General features: G+C 44.6%; 1 protein-coding gene across 5 annotated transcripts in view; it reads right to left on the reverse strand.

Moving 5' to 3' along the window:
- CAMSAP3 (calmodulin regulated spectrin associated protein family member 3) overlaps positions 1-10,696 on the reverse strand; it is a 44,082-nt gene extending 33,386 nt beyond the window's left edge. For 3 of the 5 annotated variants that reach the window (XM_048490066.1, XM_048490064.1, XM_048490063.1), the window contains exon 1: positions 10,410-10,696. In XM_048490066.1, coding sequence (XP_048346023.1) covers positions 10,410-10,557 — 148 coding nt within the window. In that variant the 5' untranslated portion in view covers positions 10,558-10,696. The remainder of the gene's footprint in view (positions 1-10,409) is intronic. The other 2 variants (XM_048490068.1, XM_048490067.1) reach the window with 1 other exon arrangement.
- Positions 10,697-19,661: the final 8,965 nt, after the last annotated feature.

Raw genomic sequence — 19,661 nt, forward strand, 5'->3', positions numbered from 1 at the left:
CCTGTAACAAATGGGGTTGGTAGCCGGAGCTACCATTTCTCATACTCAGGAAAACCACACACATTTGATTCTAGAGTGGTGAAGGGCATTTAGAAAAACCTAAACATTTCCTACTCCATGTAAAAGGGTCTCAAGAATATATTCCCAAAGTGTAGAGTGGCAATTCTAATAACATGAGTTAATGATTAGGTAGGATACTTCATAGCACTGTTATCTGCCCATCTACGCCCCAGAAAGTATGACCAAAAAAAAAGACCAAGTCGAGGAAAACTTCCCTATCCCCTACACACAAAACAACAACTACTGTGCTGTGTTGCAGGACACTCATAAACCTCAGTAAACCTAATCTGCCACAGCATGAATGTACAGGAGTCTGTAGAAGCATATGCGACAAGTGCATCCCTGGGACTGTGCAGGAGTCAGAAGGGCAAAGGCAAACCAGTTTTCAACACAGGGAGACACTCACAGAGACAACAGGCAAAGAAGCATTTGGCAAAGGACTCAAGATGCATACAGTGGCCTGAAATTACATTAGCCACTTGTTACATTAGCTCTTGTTACTGTCACTCAGCTCTGCAACCTAGATTTTAGTTCCTACCTACATGCCGCTTATTCTATCGCAGACTACAAGTCAGCTGAAAGATATTTTCATGTCAAATAATCCTGTACTATAGTGAGTTGCTGTATTTCCTGAAGGATACTTTTTTCTGCTGTCAAGTCATAGCCAACTTAAAGCAACCCTGTAGGTTTTCAAGGCAAGAGATGAACAGAGGTGGTTTGTCACTGCATGCCTCTGTAACAATTATGGACTTCCTTGGTGGTCTCCCATTCAAGTGCTAACGAGGGCCAACCCTGCTTAGCTTCCAAGATCTGATGAGATGGACTAGCCATCCAAGTCAGGGCAAAGAATATGCTTGAAAAGCATAAACACTGAAAGGCAAAGCACCACATCACTGAAGAGAAGAAGCTACAGTCACAAAGAAATAACCAAACTCAGGGTTCTCTCCAAAATAGACAGGGGAAGGAGGAGCAGTGTGCCTATTCTCACTCAAACATACCAGGTGATGTCGTCTGATGAGCAATGAAGGCATTGCAGCTCAAAGAGATCAAAGGAAATGGTTTCATTGACCCACTGGTACCAACCCCTAAGGTTATGTCACAGGCAATAAAAAACAGAGGTATAAGCTTCAGAATCAGGCAGCAGAGTCCTGAGATGGGAGAACGGAGCACATGCTTTCCAAGTGCATGGAAAAGCTCAGATCTTTAATGCTCACCTATGATTTACATACCACTTTGTAAGCAGAAAACTACCACAGCAAGAGAAGGGATAGAGCCTCCCTTCATTATGTGCTTTCTACTTGCATTCTAAAAATTGCACCACCCCCATCAGGAGCCTGAAGTAGTACAGTCCACTCTACCCCAGCCTCCTGCTGTATGTTTACTCAAGGCCTAAATGATGACTGAGGTCCATGGAAGGGTCAACTTGAGAAGACTGACTGACACACTAGGGCCAGCAGGAAAACACTTCCAATTTGGACAAGGGAGAGAATTTCCATTTATGAAGACCCATCATCCAGACAGGGAGCTGGCCACCAGCTTCAAAGACTATTGCTGCTGCTCAGCGCCATTCCTGATGGGACACCGTTCAAGCGCTACTCTAGGGTACTTAGAACAAGCAGCATGAGAAATTAACACGGCTACTACAGCCCAAGGGATCTAACTCAAGCCTGGAGACGTTTTGAAAAAAAAAATCACACACAGAAGACTTAGCCAAGCAGCTGGATTAGAGAGAAAAACAAACAGGCAGGGCAGCATTCACTTCCCTGAACACCAAGGTCAAAGCCAGGCTGGAGGGGAGGAGCACAGCGCCCGAATCCTCAGCGCAGAAGTAACTGGTAGGTGTCCCAAGACAGAATCAAAGACATGCCAGTTTCAAGATATTTGCAACATGAAGATGCCAGAGGGCATAAATGCTTAAAACATCCTATTCTGCAGAGCCCCGTTGACAAGATATCCCACAGAACTGCTGGGTCTGGGGGTTGCATGGAAAAGCAAGAATTGCTGTGACAGCTACACCTATGGGGTAGCCCTTGACAGAAGTTCTTGTGCCATCTCATAACGCTCAGTCCTCACAGGAGACAAACATCCAAACATTCCTGGATCAAGAGAAGCCAACCTGTACAGTGTCAGCCTCTATGGAAATGCTCAGATAGCAGCAGGTTGGCCTATTTGGAAGCCAAGTCACAGAAAAATGGCAACAGCCTCCCCATTCAACTGCAACTGGCCCACAATAGATCAGAGCTCAGATCTCTTCCTATCTACATGGAAGTTCACCACAGCAGCCAGCTGTTTGCTACCAATAATCTCCAGCCATTTCCAGATTCCAAGCCAGAGAGTAATTATGGCATGGTCAGATTAGGCCCTTAGTTCAGATCAACACAGGGTAGGTCAACGCAGGGTAGTAAGCAAGAAGTATCAGATGCTGTGGAAGGTGCAAGGGCAATCACTAACAGGTTCACAAAGACAGGCACTCACCTGGGTCATTTTATGCCAGATTCTTGCTAATGCAGTGCTATGCAATGAGGCAGGCTTGATCACTATGATCAAAGAGATCAGGGAGCAGATCAGGCTTCTACAGAGCATACAGTAGTAAGAATGAGACATTAGTGTTCATGGTGGATCATTAGAAGTATTGAGTTGCACTCTAGCTATGAGTTCTGCTTGTACTAATGCTGTAATCTCAAGGTAGACCAGATATTATCAAATATCCTACCTACCAGTATAAACCACAGTGGCCAGACTTTGTATTGATGGTGCAAGAAGTATAACATAGCCCCTACCTACCCAGGGGACTTCCCAGGGACACAGGAAAATATTGTTTTGTAAATTAATCTATTTTAAAAGCTTGCGGAGGTCTAAAAGCACTTTATCAGCTGCCAGTTAAAAGGGAGGGAGACAACAAATAAGCCTGATCAAGAATTAAGATAATATTAGGCAGAAATTTTGAAGAATGGGATTTTCTAACTGCTCCCCCTCCCACGATTCCTCCCTTTTAAAAATCTAGTCAGTTAAGTACATAGCAATACATATGCACCTACAATCATGGTTATTGAACCAGATACAGTTGGGGCTAATTTTCAAAGTCTCCTTCAACTTGCCAAGCCAAGCTTGTAAACTAAGTGCCAACCTACTCTAATCCAACATGGGGATCATCCCACCCCTATCGTAATGAATACAGACACAGACATAAATAACCCAACATATTTAGGACAAAGTTTAGTACTTGTGTGTACAAATTAGCCAAATACCTGTACTGTCCATAAAGTGTAATTCTATACACACTTACCTGAGAGCAAGCCCAGTGAATGCAGTGGGGCTGGCATAGGGTTGTGTTTTCAGACTAGCAGATTCTTAATATGTGATTCTCTCTAGAACATACAACACATACCTCACAATGCAGGTCTAGGTAAGGCCAAGGAGGATTTCAGTGTCAGTTCTCCATATCCATTAGACAGTCTTGAAAACTATGTGATCCCTGCTAATAACTACCCTGGCACAAGTTCAAATCAGGAACGCACTTAGTTGAAGATTCAATTCATGCTACTTAAGCCTGACAAAACAAGGTACATTGGAGCAGCAGTGGCATAGTGGTTAAGAGCAGGTGCACTCTAATCTGGAGAACCAGGTTTGATTCCCCGCTCTGCCACTTGAGCTGTGGAGGCTTAGATTAGCCTGTGCACTCCAACACATGCCAGCTGGGTGACCTTGGGCTAGTCACAGCTCTTTGGGGTTCTCTCAGCCCCACCTATCTCACAGGGTGTTTGTTGTGGGGGGAAGGGCAAGGAGATTATAAGCCCCTTTGAGTCTCCTTACAGGAGAGAAAGGGGGTATAAATCCAAACTCTTTTTCTATATAAAACTTGGTACCTTAACTGAATATACAGCTTCATGATGGACAAGAGAAACCATGCGGCATCATGGCAGTGTTTTTTCCCCAGATTTATTTTTCACAAGAGAGTATTTGATGGCTTCATGTTCATTTTTAGTTCAATCTTCACAGATTGGTTGCCAGGTAATATCAAACAGGTATTAAAATTTAAAAAACATATAGTTAAGAAAAGACATGGTTAAATTATTTGTATCAATGTCTTAATGAACTACACCTACAAGTTCTAAAGAGAGCAGAGGCAGAAACCTCAAAGCTACTACCATCTTTGAGAAATCATACAAGACAGGAGAAGCTCCTGCAAACTAGCAAAAGGCCATCATTTTGTCTATATATAACAGAGCAAACAGAAGAATCCAACAAATTACATGTCTAGTTTCTACCTTATAAGACATTAATAATATATAATGACTTATAAGATAGAAACTAGACCTGTAATTTCTAGAATTTTTAGAACAAATCAGCTGTCAAGGAAAATCTGTAAACACTTAGAAGAAAGTAAGGTAATTATTAGCAACCAACTTGAATGTGTTAAGATCAGACTTATTCTAAGCCAACTTATTCTTGTCCTTTGACAGACTGTCTTATTTGAAACCACTTTAAACATCTGACAGTTCCATACAACATAAATTTGAGAGGGAGAAATGAAGATCAGAAAGCACTATCATGAGGTGAATAACTATTACTCTTCAAAAAGCTACACCCAAACAGCAAATCAAGAGGGTTTTAAATTTTAAAACAATAAGGTGGTTCTGTCAGTTTTTGTTAGTCAGTGAAATGACTAAAAAATGAAATGGAAAAAAGTAAATATGTTCAGCTGTAGGTGATACAAAACTTTAGGACAGAACAGAGGATATACTCAAGAGATTCAAGCCATAAAATTAAGGTTGACTACATATTACAGATTACAGAAATTGCTTTCACTCTGATCAAGCACATGTATCTACTTCTCAATGGTCACCAGAGCCCCACTGAATAGTTTGGGTACAGTTTTCACAAGATAACAAAGATGTACACTCCTGTTCATTGCCTCTATCTGTGCCTGAACTAACACTGGACCTGGACCAGTGTATAATTACTACACTGGCTAGGCTCCAACAGCACCAATGAAGATGGATTCAAAATCTAAGCAGAGTTAGAAATGCAAGGCTACTAGAAAAAAAATAGCATTCACCCATGGAAGCAAGTGACCTAAACAATGAGCAGAGCCTTACATAGCACTAGCTAGTTTTTAATATCTTCTAGGGATTCTACTAAGACAATATTCAGAGGAGTATGATGAAAGAGTAGGAAAATATGATATATAGAAAGGCTAGAAGAAGACATACCAGCTTAACTTGGAGAGAACATGAAGATGAAGAAGAAGAGTTTGGATTTATATCCCCCCTTTCTCTCCTGTAGGAGACTCAAAGGGGCTTACAATCTCCTTGCCCTTCCCCCCTCACAACAAACACCCTGTGAGGTAGGTGGGGCTGAGAGAGCTCCGAGAAGCTGTGACTAGCCCAAGGTCACCCAGCTGGTGTGTGTGGGAGTGTACAGGCTAATCTGAATTCCCCAGATAAGCCTCCACAGCTCAGGCGGCAGAGCTGGGAATCAAACCCGGTTCCTCCAGATTAGATACATGAGCTCTTAACCTCCTACGCCTCCTACGTTATGACATCTAGAACTTGCCCTTTCTCAAATGAGGTCAGAGTACTGCAAATGAGTACAGAGCACTTTATCTTCATAACTGCCCTCTAAGTCAGGATAAACTGAAAGATAGCTCAGAGGCCATCCCATGACTGCCATTGCTGAACAAGGCTTTGAAGCCAGAGCTCCATGTACAACAGTAATTCACTAGGAGTAGGAAGGTCCTACTCACTACGGATCCCACTTATAGTATGATGGACTTATTGGAACATCAAACCAAAAACAACAGAACAAGTGAATTAACTTGGGTTCATCACTCCCATTCCCCCCTTCATTTGCTGCCACACCCTTTGCCCTTGAGGACAGAGGCTGCTCCACTTCATGAACCAAGAAACAGGAGACCCAAAGTTACAAAGGAATCAATCCCAGAGTGATACCACTTATCACATAATTACTAGTAACTGCCTTGAATGACAGCTGTGTACACAGGAAACCCTGTTAAGGGTTACTCAATTCCTGACCCAGTTTAGAAGGAAGTCACCATAGAATGGATGGGTAAGCCAAGTGGATCCAACCGACACTATATGGAATTGGTGTCCATAGATCAGGGGTAGGGAACCTGCGGCTCTCCAGATGTTCAGGAACTACAATTCCCATCAGCCCCTTTCAGCATGGCCAATTGGCCATGCTGAAGAGGCTAATCAGGAAATGCTGAATTCCTGGAAAACTCTATAAATCAAGAGTTGACTCTCATTCCTGGGCACATTGCAGGCCCCTCTGGGGAACACTATAAGCTGCCTTGAGTTCCTATACTGGGTTCCTATACTGGAAGATAGGTAATAAATATTGTAAATAAATAAATGAAAGCATGTGAAGGTATCCCTGACCCATGGGATGATGTCATATCACAACATTTACTATACTATACTACACAGACTGTGTTTATAGTGTGGTTTGTCATTGCCTTCTCCGGTCATCTACACTTTACCCCCAGCAAGCTGGGTACTCTGTGACTATTTCACTTTTTTTACTCTCTTAACAGAAGCGCAACCCTGGAAGCATTCCATCCAATTGTCAGTAAGAAACAAACTGGCATTTAAGATTCTGCATACCTGGGGGAAGCTGCATATGAAGAAAAATGCAACATTCCCATCACTTGCTAAGCTGGACCCCCCTTGACACACACCAAAGGGAGTCAGAGATGTATTACTAACAGTTAAGATTGTAAAGGCAACCAAAATAGTACTTTATAAGATTTTACTTTCCTAAGGCAATCCAAAATTATGCCTGACCGAACACCAAGTCCTCCGGCTCCCATTGCGCTATGGGATCTCCCCACACAGTACAATGTTCTCAGCCAAGAACTGGGCATCAGATGGAACATGCCCCATTGCATAACAGCAGGAGCACACCTTGATATCTGTTGGGTTGATAAAGCAGCCCAAAATTGCATCTGAAACATCACAAGACCAACTTGCTAAATAAACTTCAGGTGCCAAAGCAACTTGGCCAGACAACAAGAACAGGGAAAGCATGAGGGGGAGGGGGAGGGCAAGGAAGACCCTCTCAGTTGCTCATGTAAATTAAGTAACCAGATATATATTGAACTACTTACATGCAGGGCAACAAGTATGGTTAAGTGAGGTGGAGCACCTTCCCTATGAGGAAAAACTGAAGAATCTGGCTCTTTTCCATTTAGAAAAGGGACAACTAAAGGGGGACAAGATAGAGGTTTATGAAATTATGTACGGGGTGCAGAGAGTTGACGAACTTTTTCTTCATTTCCCAAAATACTAGAACTTAAAGGGCATCCAATGAAACTGACAATCAGTAGATTCAGGACAGACAAAAGGAAATACACAGTGAGTGATGAAAATGTGTAATTCACTGCCAGAGGATTCAGTGATACCATGAGCACAGATGGCTTTAATAGGGAATTAGACAGAATCATGAAAGAAAGGTCCAACAATGGCTATTAGCCATGGTAAGTAAAGGGAATTTCCACATTCAGAGGCAGTCAGCCTCTGAATCTCAGTACCAGAAAGCCACACCAGAAGGCCTCGGCCTCTACGCCATGTTGTTGGATCCCCAGAGGAACTGGTTGGCCATTCTGTGGGACAAGATGCTGAACTAGATGGATCCAGTAGGGCTCTTCTTCTGTTCGTTGCCATTTTAGATTTTATATTACAATACCTACCCTTTGAGGTCACCATGAATTGTACAAAGCTCCTGACTGGGGACCTACTGATCACAGCCACCATCACCCCAGCTTATTTTGAGAGCTATTTACAGTGTCTGGCATGACGCAGCAGATGTCATGTGAAAAAACTGCTTAACTTGCAGTCTGAAAAAGGTCCTCAAGGCTCTCAACCTGAAGCTCCTGCATGTCCTAGAAACGAGTATGAATCCTCCCAGGTTTGAAGGCCACAATTTCCTGGACTTTGAACTCAGCATTGGCTCAGAAGGGCAATCTGGCCTCCGTCCAAGTCAAATGACAAATCTCTCTCCCTTCACCACATTGTACTGTTTGTGTGTCACTTATATGACAAGGAAGGGCAGGGACAAGGGGAACCTGTTCTTACTTGGGGTTTGACCAGATCACGTATTTACACTAACTCCAAGATTAAGAGCTGGCCATCCAATTACACTCCTGTGAGTGCTCACTGGAAACACACATGGCAGTTCAACATCAACCAAGCACACCAATTCACTCAGTCTTCCCCCTCATGTCGCTTCATGGAATGGTTCTTGTACCTCACTCTCGGAAGAGAGTCACATTTCCAGCAGTAACAACTTCTGGCAGCAAGGGCCTTAATGTCAAACATGGAAGAAGGAAGAATCAGTTATTCACTAGGCCAACAGCCTCAAAAAGCCTTTCTCCTGTTACACACTCTCTGGCTGCCTTGCATTCCAGCAGGCTGCAAACCCTACTGCATTACTTCCAGGTCAGCAGCAACAGAGGAACTCCTACCCAGCCCCCAGGATGGAGGCTTGTCACCTCTAAACTGACAAACTCAGTATCCTGGTCACAGGTATGATGACAACATGGTGCTTCAGCGTACACCCAGATCACCTTTCCACAACTGTCAAGAAGTCACCCCAATACTGGTCATTGACAAAATCAGCCCACCAGCACCACTTTCCACCTATACACCAGAGACCTAAGTCAGACAAATATGAAGAATTTTTAGGAAGCACAACATTTAAGAATACAAAGTACATGGACTATTGCCCTTTAAGCAGCAGAAAGGCCTGAAAAAGAACACCACCAGAATCCAAATCTGGAAGGGGAAAACTACATCTAGGTAAGTCAGACCAACAGAACAGTGATGAAGACACCTCAGGGTTTTGATACAGGAACTACAAGAAGATTCATCTCCATCAGCGCTTCTCTGCTGCTTGTTTTTCAGCCCTTTATACCCCCAATATATGGAAGCAAAGCCAATCTGCAAATCTTCACAGGACCTTAATTTCAGGCCTAAAAGAGACAAAGAACAGCAACTGGAGTCCAGGATTGGCCAGGTGCACAGAACTGGGCCTGAAACTGCAGGGAGCTGGGTGGAACCACACTTAAAATACTAAGGCCCCACTGCTTACAGCCTACCTCCATGGTGGCGAACCTTTGGCACTCCAGATGTTATGGACTACAATTCCCATCAGCCCCTGTCAGCATGGCCAATTAGCCATGCTGACAGGGGCTGATGGGAATTGTAGTCCATAACATCTGCAGTGCCAAAGGTTCGCCACCACTGGCCTACCTGGACACCCTGTGCCAAGGGAAGGCCAGAAGATCAAGCACATGGCACCCCAAGGCAGCATTAATTACTTCCTCCCTCTCTCTTTTGCCTTACCTATGAATAAAGGAAAGAGAAATGCTCAATAGCTGGGGACGTGCTCTTTCCCCAGAGCCCTGCTTCTCCTAAAGGAATTTAACACCAGTGGTGGAGACGCTAAACAAAAGGTAAACATGTCAACAGGGTCATCACAGTAGCTGCCAGGGCAGCCAAACAGGGTGCAGCAACAATGATACCCTCAGCCTTCACAGACCAGCTGGACACCAGGCTGCTCAGCAAGGTGTGCCTCAAGCCTCTGATCTCACCCAACAGCACACTAGTCATGCAGGCAGGCACTGCCAGTGCAACAAAGGCAATATACAGCTAGGGAGGAACTGGAGTGGGGGGTAGGTTGGGGGGGAGGCATGGTGTACACAGGGGAGTGCTAAGAAAGCAGAAATACCCGTTATGACATCACAGCAGCCCCCAACACACTGAAAAGGTTCCTTCCCAGATTCAGGGCAAATCCCCTTCTGCCTGCTTGGTAAAAATGATTAGGAGGCCACCATCTGGAGGCAAGGTTCAAAGATGAGCCACCGCTCACCCTGCCAGCCCCACCCGGGCTCTCTGACCCAAAACGCTGCGACCGCGACAAACCCATTGTTAACGCTCAAAGGATGGGTTGGGAAGACCGGGAGGGGTTACCAAGGCAGCCCCCTCTCCTTTATTCTAGGCTATCTGATTTCTAGCAGGTAGGGCAGCCATTGTAGCCAAGAGCGATGGGGGAAGGGAATATATCATGCCAGCCTTCCCCGGAGAGATGGGGGGGGGGGGGCGGGCGACAAGAGAGAAAAGAATGCAGCTCCAATGCAAAGCTCCGGGAGCTTGCAACCCGCCAAAGAGAGGTTGCAACAGCGCCCCAACGGGGGGAAATCACAGCTTCTCCTCCTCACGCCCCTCCTATAGCAGATCAGGAAGAGAAATCAATAAGACTCTGGTATCTATCCGCCACAGCATACCACCCAGCCTCCCTCCTCCGCCCCCCGCCAGCTTCATTGGTACCTGCACCCCCGTAGCCCTTGGCGAGCACCCAAGCCAGGCTGGCAGCGCTGCGCGCCCGAGAGAAATCATACTGATCCAAGGGCTTGATCTCGGGCACCAGGAAGCTCTTCCTCATGGCCGCGGCTGCAGCGGGAGCAGCAAACACCATGGCCCCCCCACCGGGGTCTGGAAGTGGTTTCGGCCGGGCTCAACAGCGGCTGCGGAGACCCAAGTGGCGCTGGCACCGACGGCCCAGCCGAGCGCATCCCCGTCCGCCTGCCCCTGCCCTTCAACTCCAGGTGCGAGCGCCCGCCCCGCCGCCCTCCTCGCCCTCCTCGCCACCCTCCTCTTTCCCCCTGCCCACGTGATCCCGGCCGTCAGTCAATGCGCAGGCGGAGCTTGCAGACAGGTAATTGCCCCGGGAAAGAGGGAGGCGGCGGTGGCAGAGAGCTGCAGCCCAGGGTGGGTGGGGCGCGTGCGCGCTTTGCAGCAAGCAGGCCCGGGGCTTGTGGGGGGAGCTTAAAAGCGCTCTTCTATTCATTACACACGCACTGACGGGGAGACACGCGCTGTAGTGAGAGGCAACGAAGAGGCTGGGATTCCCTCCCCTCCTTCCTCATTGCTTGGGCTGGAAGCGAGTGTCCCAGCCCTTTCTCCTGGAGAGAGACACAAAGGAGCCGCAGCACAGGCTGGAGCAAGCGCGCGCGTGCTCGCTCTTTCGCATACACACCTCCACCATGTTGTTAGGCACGACCCTCCCGGCATGGGGTGGGAGGAGAGGATGTAGGGCCCCTTATTATTTTCCTCAAAACTGTGTGCAGTGTGTGTGTGTGTGTTTTGACCGTCTTGTCCCGCTTCCAGAATTGGATCTATGGAAGCTTTAGTCCAAAATTGCGTGTGTTCTGTTTTGCATTCCCGAGTAGCATCTTCAGAGAGCTGGGAAAGAACAAACACAATACTCGAATCTGTCCAGTATCTTCCTTATGAGTGGTAGCTGAAACGTACATGGCTTTTTTTGGGGTGGGGGGGTGGGGCGGGGGGAGATGAGAGACCCGGTGAAATGATAGATGGTTCTGAGTGCATAGAAATGTGTGTCATCGCCCCCACCCACCCCCGCTCTCGGGATCACCCAATGAAAGGGGTGAGGGCAGATTTGAACAGACAAAAGGAAATACTGCTCACAATGCAGAATTCACAGATGCTGCTGCCAGATGTGGTGGTGGTGATGGCTCCTGGCTTAAACTGCATGTAATCAGACATGACTGTTGCAACCAGCCTAGTCCTGATTCTTATAAAGGCTAGCCCGCCAACCTGCCTGACTGTTTTGTTTTTTTCCTGGCCCTTCATTCTCTTCTAGTGGACCTCCCAGAAGCAACTAGGTGTCTGCTATTAGAATAGAAATAGGATACTGAACTATGTAGCAATTTGGTCTGATCCTCTGAGGTTCTTAATAAATTGGGAGTTGATGGCATCACCAACTCAAAATGAACTCTGAGGGAAAATCCCAATTCCCTTCACCTGTGGAAGTTATTTGTCTGCACAGTCTGTGTATGCACATTATTTTGGGTAGGGTATTGTTTAACAAGTGTCCTTAGCATCCAGTAGTATACTAGGATTTTGCTTTTGAATAATTATTAACTAAAATCAGACATTTGTCTTGCCCTGTGAAAACTCTAACAAGCTAGAGCCATACTGAGAGCAATTGTTGGAATGCCAGGTGTGTGTTTAATTGTATTTCCTCTGTGTAGTGCCAGATTTAACTGCCCTTCTTATGCTGGGGGTAGGTAATTTAGGAAAGATGAAGGCATGAAGTTTTTGCTGCCAATCCTATTCATTGTATTGTCGAAGGCTTACACAGTGTGTAACAGACTTCCCTCTGTGATACACCTCTGAACATGCCAGCCACAGATGCAGGCAAAACGTTAGGAACAAGATCCACCAGACCATGGCCACACAGCCCGGAAAACCCACAACAACCAGTCCTATTCATGTTTATTCGTAAGTAACTCTTATGGCATTCAGCAGGGCTGACTCCGAAAGAAGTGGACATAGGGTTGCACAATATACCTCCCCCACTGCAGTGGATAATGAATGCTAGCGAAAAGTATGCTAGAAGGCTGCTTATATGGTGCAATATGTTTTTCTGTTCTGGAACTAAAGTTTAAGTTATTACATGTACTGATTGCACATAATTCCATTTCCATGGATGTGTAGAGAAAAGCTGTTATAAACTGCACATGCACACTAGGTGTACATATAGCCAAATGCATGTGACTGTCACCTTGGAACTGACATTTTATTTCCTTCACAAAACAAATGCTGTCCATGTTGGAGAAATAGAAATAATGAAAAAAAAAAGATGAGAAATGCAAAATTATCCTATGGCCATTGCTTACCTCTGAAATTAGAAGGAAAGAAAAGTCTAAACTATGCTAGGGAATATAATGAACTGATCGTTTGAAAATTCATTGATACATTGAAGACTACTAACACTTCCTAGGAATCTGCTGCTGGAGTTATGTGTGAATTCCTTTTGCACAAGCCAAATGAAAGAAATGACCCTCATAGATCTTAGGAAGAAGGAGAGGCTGATAATATTTTCAGGATTGCTTTACCTGCTTGTATGTACATGTGCATAGATATTTATTATGTTTTTTAATTCAGTTGCCCCACATCACATACTGAATATTCTAAGAAAACACCCATGGCACTCCTTCCTTTTTCTCCCTCTCCCTCCCCACCCAATGCCTAGAGCTTTATGAGGCCCTGCAACCCACCCTGCTCACCACAGAGTAACCATCCTCCGCTATAAGATAAAAAAACCCTGAAAGGGTTTTTTAAGACCTTCCAAATTTCCATTGGGTGAGTTTGTTTCCCATTTGGGACTGGAGGCATGTTTTCCAGATGTCTTTATTTTACAGGATGTTCCATATGTTAGAATCCAAAGGAAAATGCATTCAAGGAATAGGCACTTCTGGAATTACTGTGGAAATGAAACTCATCTTTGATATTGGCCTGCATACAACCACATTCCAAGAGCACTTAAGTTGTCTTAAAGGGTGGTGGTAACTTCTGTTGATTTCCTCTTCCCACTAAGCTGTTCCTAAGAGAAGAAGATTTGGAGTAATACTCCCCTTTCTTTCTTGTAAGGGTCACAAAGCAGCTTACAAACTCCTTCCCTTCCTCTCCCCACAACTATCTTGTGAGGTAGGTGGGGCTGAGAGAGTTCAGACGATCACCCAGCAGGCTTCTTGAGGAAGAGCGGGGAAACTAATCCAGTTCATCAGGTAAGAGTCCGCCACTCATGTGAAGGAGTGGGGAATCCAGCCCGGTTCTCCAGATTAGAGTCCACCTTCTCTTAACCACTACACCACATGACTCTCACACCACATTGGCTCTAGTGACCCCCTCACCAAAACAAAATTCCATGGGCTCAGCGAGCTGCTGCAGTGGGAGAACTGGTGGAAATCACTGGCCCTTTTTTTTTACTGAATGGTTGAATTCAGGCCAGTAATTTTGAAAGTATGATTTTGTCATGTTAAAATTGGCTGTAAAGCAACCATTGGGTTTGAGCAGAAATTTAGGACTTAAGCAGTAGTCAGTTGGACCTTGGCTTTTAACAGTACAGGACTAAGCGGTTATAGTCAGTGGTAGGATTCAACTAATTTAACAACTGGTTCCGAAAGGACTCAGTGGTGGGATTACAACCATTCTCTGAACTAGACAAAAAATTAGCTACCGGTTCTACCAAATAGGTGCAAATAGGCTGAATCCCACCACTGGTTATAGTCCTTTAATGGCTTAGAAAGGTGTAACTCTGCTTAGCATTGCACTGTAGCAATGCACTGCAGTTTTTGAATGTGTACTGCAGTTGCCTCCAAAGGGGTGTTGTTGGGGCAGCGCAGCAGGGGGGGAAAGTTGAAATCCCTTCTGCCACCCAAATTGCCCCATTGGCCACAATGGCTTACGCTGCACAAAAGTGCAATCTAAGTCCAAGAGGCAGGATGTCGGTGTTCCCATGCTGCAACTCTGGTGGAAGCCAACTAATGTTGGCTCCTCTCCCCCCTCCATGCTGATGGCTGCTCAGGATGCCAGCACAGGTCCAAGTTTTGGCACTGCAGATCAGAGGGGTAGCCAACGTTTGCCCCCTCCACCAGCAGGACTATCCCTTGTGCGTCAGAGGGGGCAAATGTGTCAGTGCAGCCTTCCACCATTTCCTCTGCAGATTCCCCACACACACGCACCTGGATTGGACTATAAGTCATTTATGTTTTCATCTTAAGTACATGTACTTGGAAATGTTGCACTAGAACATGCCACTGTACATAAGGTTACCAACCTCAAAAGTGGGGCTTGGCCTTTTTCTGAACTACAACTGATTTCCAGACTATAGAGATCCAACCCTCTGAAGAAAAGGGCGCATTCACGGGGCAGAGTCTATGGCACTACATCCCTGCTGAGCTCCCTTTTCAAACTCTCCTCATCAGTGGCCCCAACGGGGTGAGAGGGGTACCACGCCCTGGGCAGAGCTGCGGCAGAGGCAGGGCTTGGCAAGGGCATGGTGTTCCGGGCAGGGGCGGCTGGCGCCAGGACAGAGACATAGGGCACAAGAGTGCCCCAGGCACAGTTTCCCCTCACTTTGTCCCTGCTCCTCATGTATTGCCCCCAAATCTCCCAGAACTTCCCAAGCCAGAGTTAGCAACCTAAGTACACATAGCATCATAGGCACTGAAGCAGTCCATCTGAATTCAAATCAGTTGCTTGGTAGACCATACAGATAAATCTGGGCCTTCAGCACTCCTGGACCAGTGGACCTTGGCCAATGCTATTTAGCATTCAAACCAATATATATAAACAGGAGACTGTGTTTTTACAGAATTTTCAAGGAAATGGATTCTCATTTTCTGGATGCTTACTAAATTATCTGTTCGAGCAGATTGCTGGAATGGAGATGAATTCACATATTTTGCACAAGAGCCTAAGAAGAGCCTTGCAGCATCTGACCAGGGCTCCAGCATACTAACTCAGAGCATGGGGATTCCATTTAGTGATCATGGCTAACAACCATTAATGAATCTCCCCTCCATTGATTTGTTTACTGTCACCATGTCTAACAGTGCAGTCCTAATTGGAGCCAATCCTAAACAGGGTTACACCCTTCTAAGTCTATTGGCTTCAGTGTAAAAGGTGTAACTCTTTTTAGGATTGGCTGGCCCCTGCGTGAATGAAGAAAGCAGTCAAACCAGGCTACCTGCAAACAAAATAAAGGTGGGGGGGGCTTTACACAACTGGGAGAATACTCAGGTATGCAAAAAGGTTGACTTAATTTACCTTAAAAATCAAAGCCTACCTTATGAGAACTGAAAATGGTTGACAGCTGCTGAACATCAGTTAAAGGGATGGAAGCAAACCTCATGCTTAAGCCCCTGAGATATCACAGAGGGGGTGATACTGGAAGGGGGGATTTCCACAATGTCCCCCCCCCCCACCTCGGGGTTCCAAGACTCCCAGCTTATGCCCTTTTAAAACCATCTGAACCAGTGGCCATCTTGTGGTAATGAATTCTGTATACTGATCATGCATTGTGCAAAGAAATGTTTTATGTGTCTTAAGCAGTGCAAAAAATTACAGGCAGTTATGCTCACATGATAGGAGAAAAATCAGCAACAGTAGCAAACTACTTTTTTTCTGTAAACAGTGAACCAGCTTTGAGTTCCTCAGAACTCTTTTACAGGAGGAAAAGGGAGAAAGGTGTCCAAGGAGGAAATGGAAAAGCTCCACAGTCGGCAGTTTACTTTTCAGCAGTCTTAAGACTGAGTTACAAGAATTACAAACTTAATGGGTTGACTGTTCATACGGGATGCTCATTTTTATAGCAATATGTACTAAGTGCATTTGTAAAAACCAATATGATAATTTAAAAATTCATAGTTCATAATTTAAAAATAAGATGAAGAAGTACTGGAGGAGTTATGCAGGATTACATTTCAGGTTGCTTCAAGGGCTTTTAGAACAGAGAAGCGAGCAGTGGCCTTCTTCCTCTAAACACATATTACAAGCAATAAGTGAATCTACTGCCAGACAATTTCACCCTTTTGACTGAGGTGTAGTACCATGAGAGAGGGAGATTAGTTTGAAAAATCTGATTCAACCGTGATGTAGATCCAAAGATTGTTTGAAGGGTTTGCTTGAACCAATTAGAATCTGTTCCCTTTCTGGAATATATGGCGGGACTTTTACTTCATGCCTTTATCTTATTCCTAAAGCTTTTAAATTTTCTAGTGAAGTTGCACTTCATAACTTTTTAAGGATCTGAGTCCATCCACCTGTGACCTGTGGTCACAACTACACTAGGGAATCTATATATGTATGCACTTGGTTTCCATTCTTCTTGACTGAATCAGGAAAGTACAGATCTGCATGTTGCAGGGCAAAGTCTAATGCTGGCACTGTGATGGAATGTAATGCAAACCTCCTGTCTGTAAATCATTAATAGATCTCTGAAGTAGTTAGGCAAAGTAAACTCCAAGAGCCTTTGGTCTCTTCCAAGTAAGTCTGTCTTCTGGAACACTTTGACAGGTGCATTTACAAACCCTTGAGAAGAGGACACCTCTAGCTAGAGCATGTGAAGGAGAAATTTCACATGCTTCCCACGATCTGCATATCCTGTAGCAAAAGAGGCTGATAGAGGGCTTGCTTTAATGTAGAAATGTTTGCCTCTTTGTGTCAGAATGGTTTCAGTACTCCTTGCTGAATCAGTTGTCTGGGCCAAATGTCTTATTGCCTATCCCTCGCTAGCCAATTGAGAACAAATAGGGAAGGGTTTATGCTTTTTGCCAACTTTGCCACTTTTTTGTTTCACTTGAATGTTAGCATGTACTGACTATTTATTTATAATAAAGTATAAATTGGGATTAGTGCACAGCTGGAGTTTAGTGCCTTCGGTTTTATGAATTTCTCTGTGATTGTACTTTACCTGCTTATTTGCGTTGGTTATTCATGTTACAAACTTGTGTCATAGATAGCAATCCTGTCCACACCTTTTTTAAAAAAAGAAAACGTTCCTTTGATCTCATTAAATTAAAAAGGGGCGCGGGGATCATGTTGACAGGCTGATCTTTCACTTTAGATGTGAGCTATAATCATCCTTTTCCATAAGTAGCTGTCCTGCAAAGGTCAGTTTTGTGTATCTTTTGCTATAAACCAGACAGTACCATCTGCTCCTTGGTTTACTGGCAATACGTATTCCTCAGCAGGGCCAAAACCTGTGAAGGGGGGTGATTTTCAAAGAGGAAAGGTGGTTAGTGGAAAGGATTAAATGTGTTCCCACAGTGGTCATCTCCTGTGTGTTTATGGACAAGTGGCAACCCACAAGAAACTTGCAAAGCAGCTATCCCATTCCTAACCCCTGCTTTTTATTCCTTCCCAATCCCCCTGTTCTTGGATCTCTCACTCTCTCTCTCCTACCACCCCTTTTCTTTCTCTCTCCTCCATGCCCATCATTTTTTCTCTCTTTATGCCCCCCATCACACCCTCTCCCTCCTGGCCTCCCCCCCCCCACCACATAGGCCTGGCCCCAGTGAGTTCTCCCTCCAAATCCAAAATAGGGCTGGCAAGAGCCATGCCCTCTCCCTCTGCCTTTTACTTGCAGAAACTGAAATCTGGAATGTTGTGGTTGCCACTGAAGAAATCTGTTACTTAAAGCCCCAGGCACTCCTTTTATCAATTTTTATCATCATTTTACCTGCCCCCGCATGTTATTTTTTCCAGATTTTATCTTTTCCTGCAAACCTGGGCCAATTTTCAGCATTGTAAAAAGATCTGTCTTGCCCATTTATTATAGCTCCAGTCACCAAAGTTAAGAATCCAAAGATTTGGCCAAAAATATATATGTGTATACACAGAAAGTTGTTAAATTATAATGGGACTACCCATAACATGTAGTTCCACCCTTAGAATAGTTGTACTGAATTCCAAGAACAGATAAGAATCAACTTTGCTTTGGATCACACAAATCCAAATGCTTAGACAATAGCCTACTCTTACAAATGTTAATACTAACTGCATCCTATAGTGGAATAGCAGGGCACCTAGAATTGCCTTCTTGGGATTATATTCAAAATCTGAGTTCTCTTAGAATTCATAGTTAACAAGAACCTTACTGAAGAGACATCAGTATGCCAACATGGCCACCATAACCAGTTACACTGTGCCAGGCTGTCACATACAAATCCACCTGTCTATTACATTATCTCACAAGTTCTCTAAGAAGTCAAGCACAAAGTCTATATTTTTCTCTTCTTCCATTTTACCCTCACAACAACCACGTGAGGTAGAATAAGCTGAGCAAATGATTAGGACAAAGTCACCAAGTGAGCTTCATGGCTGAGAGAGGGGATTTAAACTCAAGTCTCCTTCCCCTTTGCTGTTTACTATAATTTACACCATGCAATCCAGTCAGGGAAGGCTGGAAAAGAGTAGACAATCGCCATTTCCCCATATAATCAAGGGATTGGAATATGTTTGGCATAGAGACCAGTGCCCCCTGCTGACTGAGTTCCCTTTCAGTCTTTTATGCATTCCTTTCCCTATGCCAGCTCAGACATGGAGCTGTTTGTTCTGAGGTCTGCTGTGAAACCAGCTCATGGAAGATTGCCAGCTGTTTTGAAGAGGCAGGTACAACATGCCAAAGAATGTCTGTCTCATGTTATTATAATAATAATAATAAGCCTTTATTTGGCATATTATTATATTGCATTATTACGGCTGAGCAGTGGTGCAGTTATACTTTAAAGAAGGGGGGGAATGCTCTTTAGATTAGATTTCTCTGTAATTAACATCATATTTCCAGTCTTTTTTGAATGATGGGGTATATCTATGTTGCAAGTTTACTGCATTTACGTAGTTTAGGCTCCAATTTTAAGAACACTTTCCTGGAAATAAATTCTTCAACAAAATGGGACTGGCTTCTGAGTAGAATTAGGGTTATCAAGTCCTGGATTAGACTATGAAGAAAACTACACATAATTCTGATGATCCATGGGTGGAATTCCAGTTGTATATTTGACCATAAACAGCAGTTTTTTGGGGGGAATGGACAAAGTAAATTCAGGACACAGTGCTATTTTCTCAGCTGGAACTCTTGCATTCCTGGAGTGTGTGCCTTGCTTGGTCGGTTCTCAGTTACAGAACCTTAAGTGACATAAAGTATTAAATGGCCATTTGTCACCTCTTTTCCCCCTAATCTCTTCCACTGTCATTTGTTTCCCCCTC

This window comes from Sphaerodactylus townsendi, linkage group LG03, assembly GCF_021028975.2.
Source record: "Sphaerodactylus townsendi isolate TG3544 linkage group LG03, MPM_Stown_v2.3, whole genome shotgun sequence".
Lineage (NCBI taxonomy): Eukaryota > Metazoa > Chordata > Lepidosauria > Squamata > Sphaerodactylidae > Sphaerodactylus > Sphaerodactylus townsendi.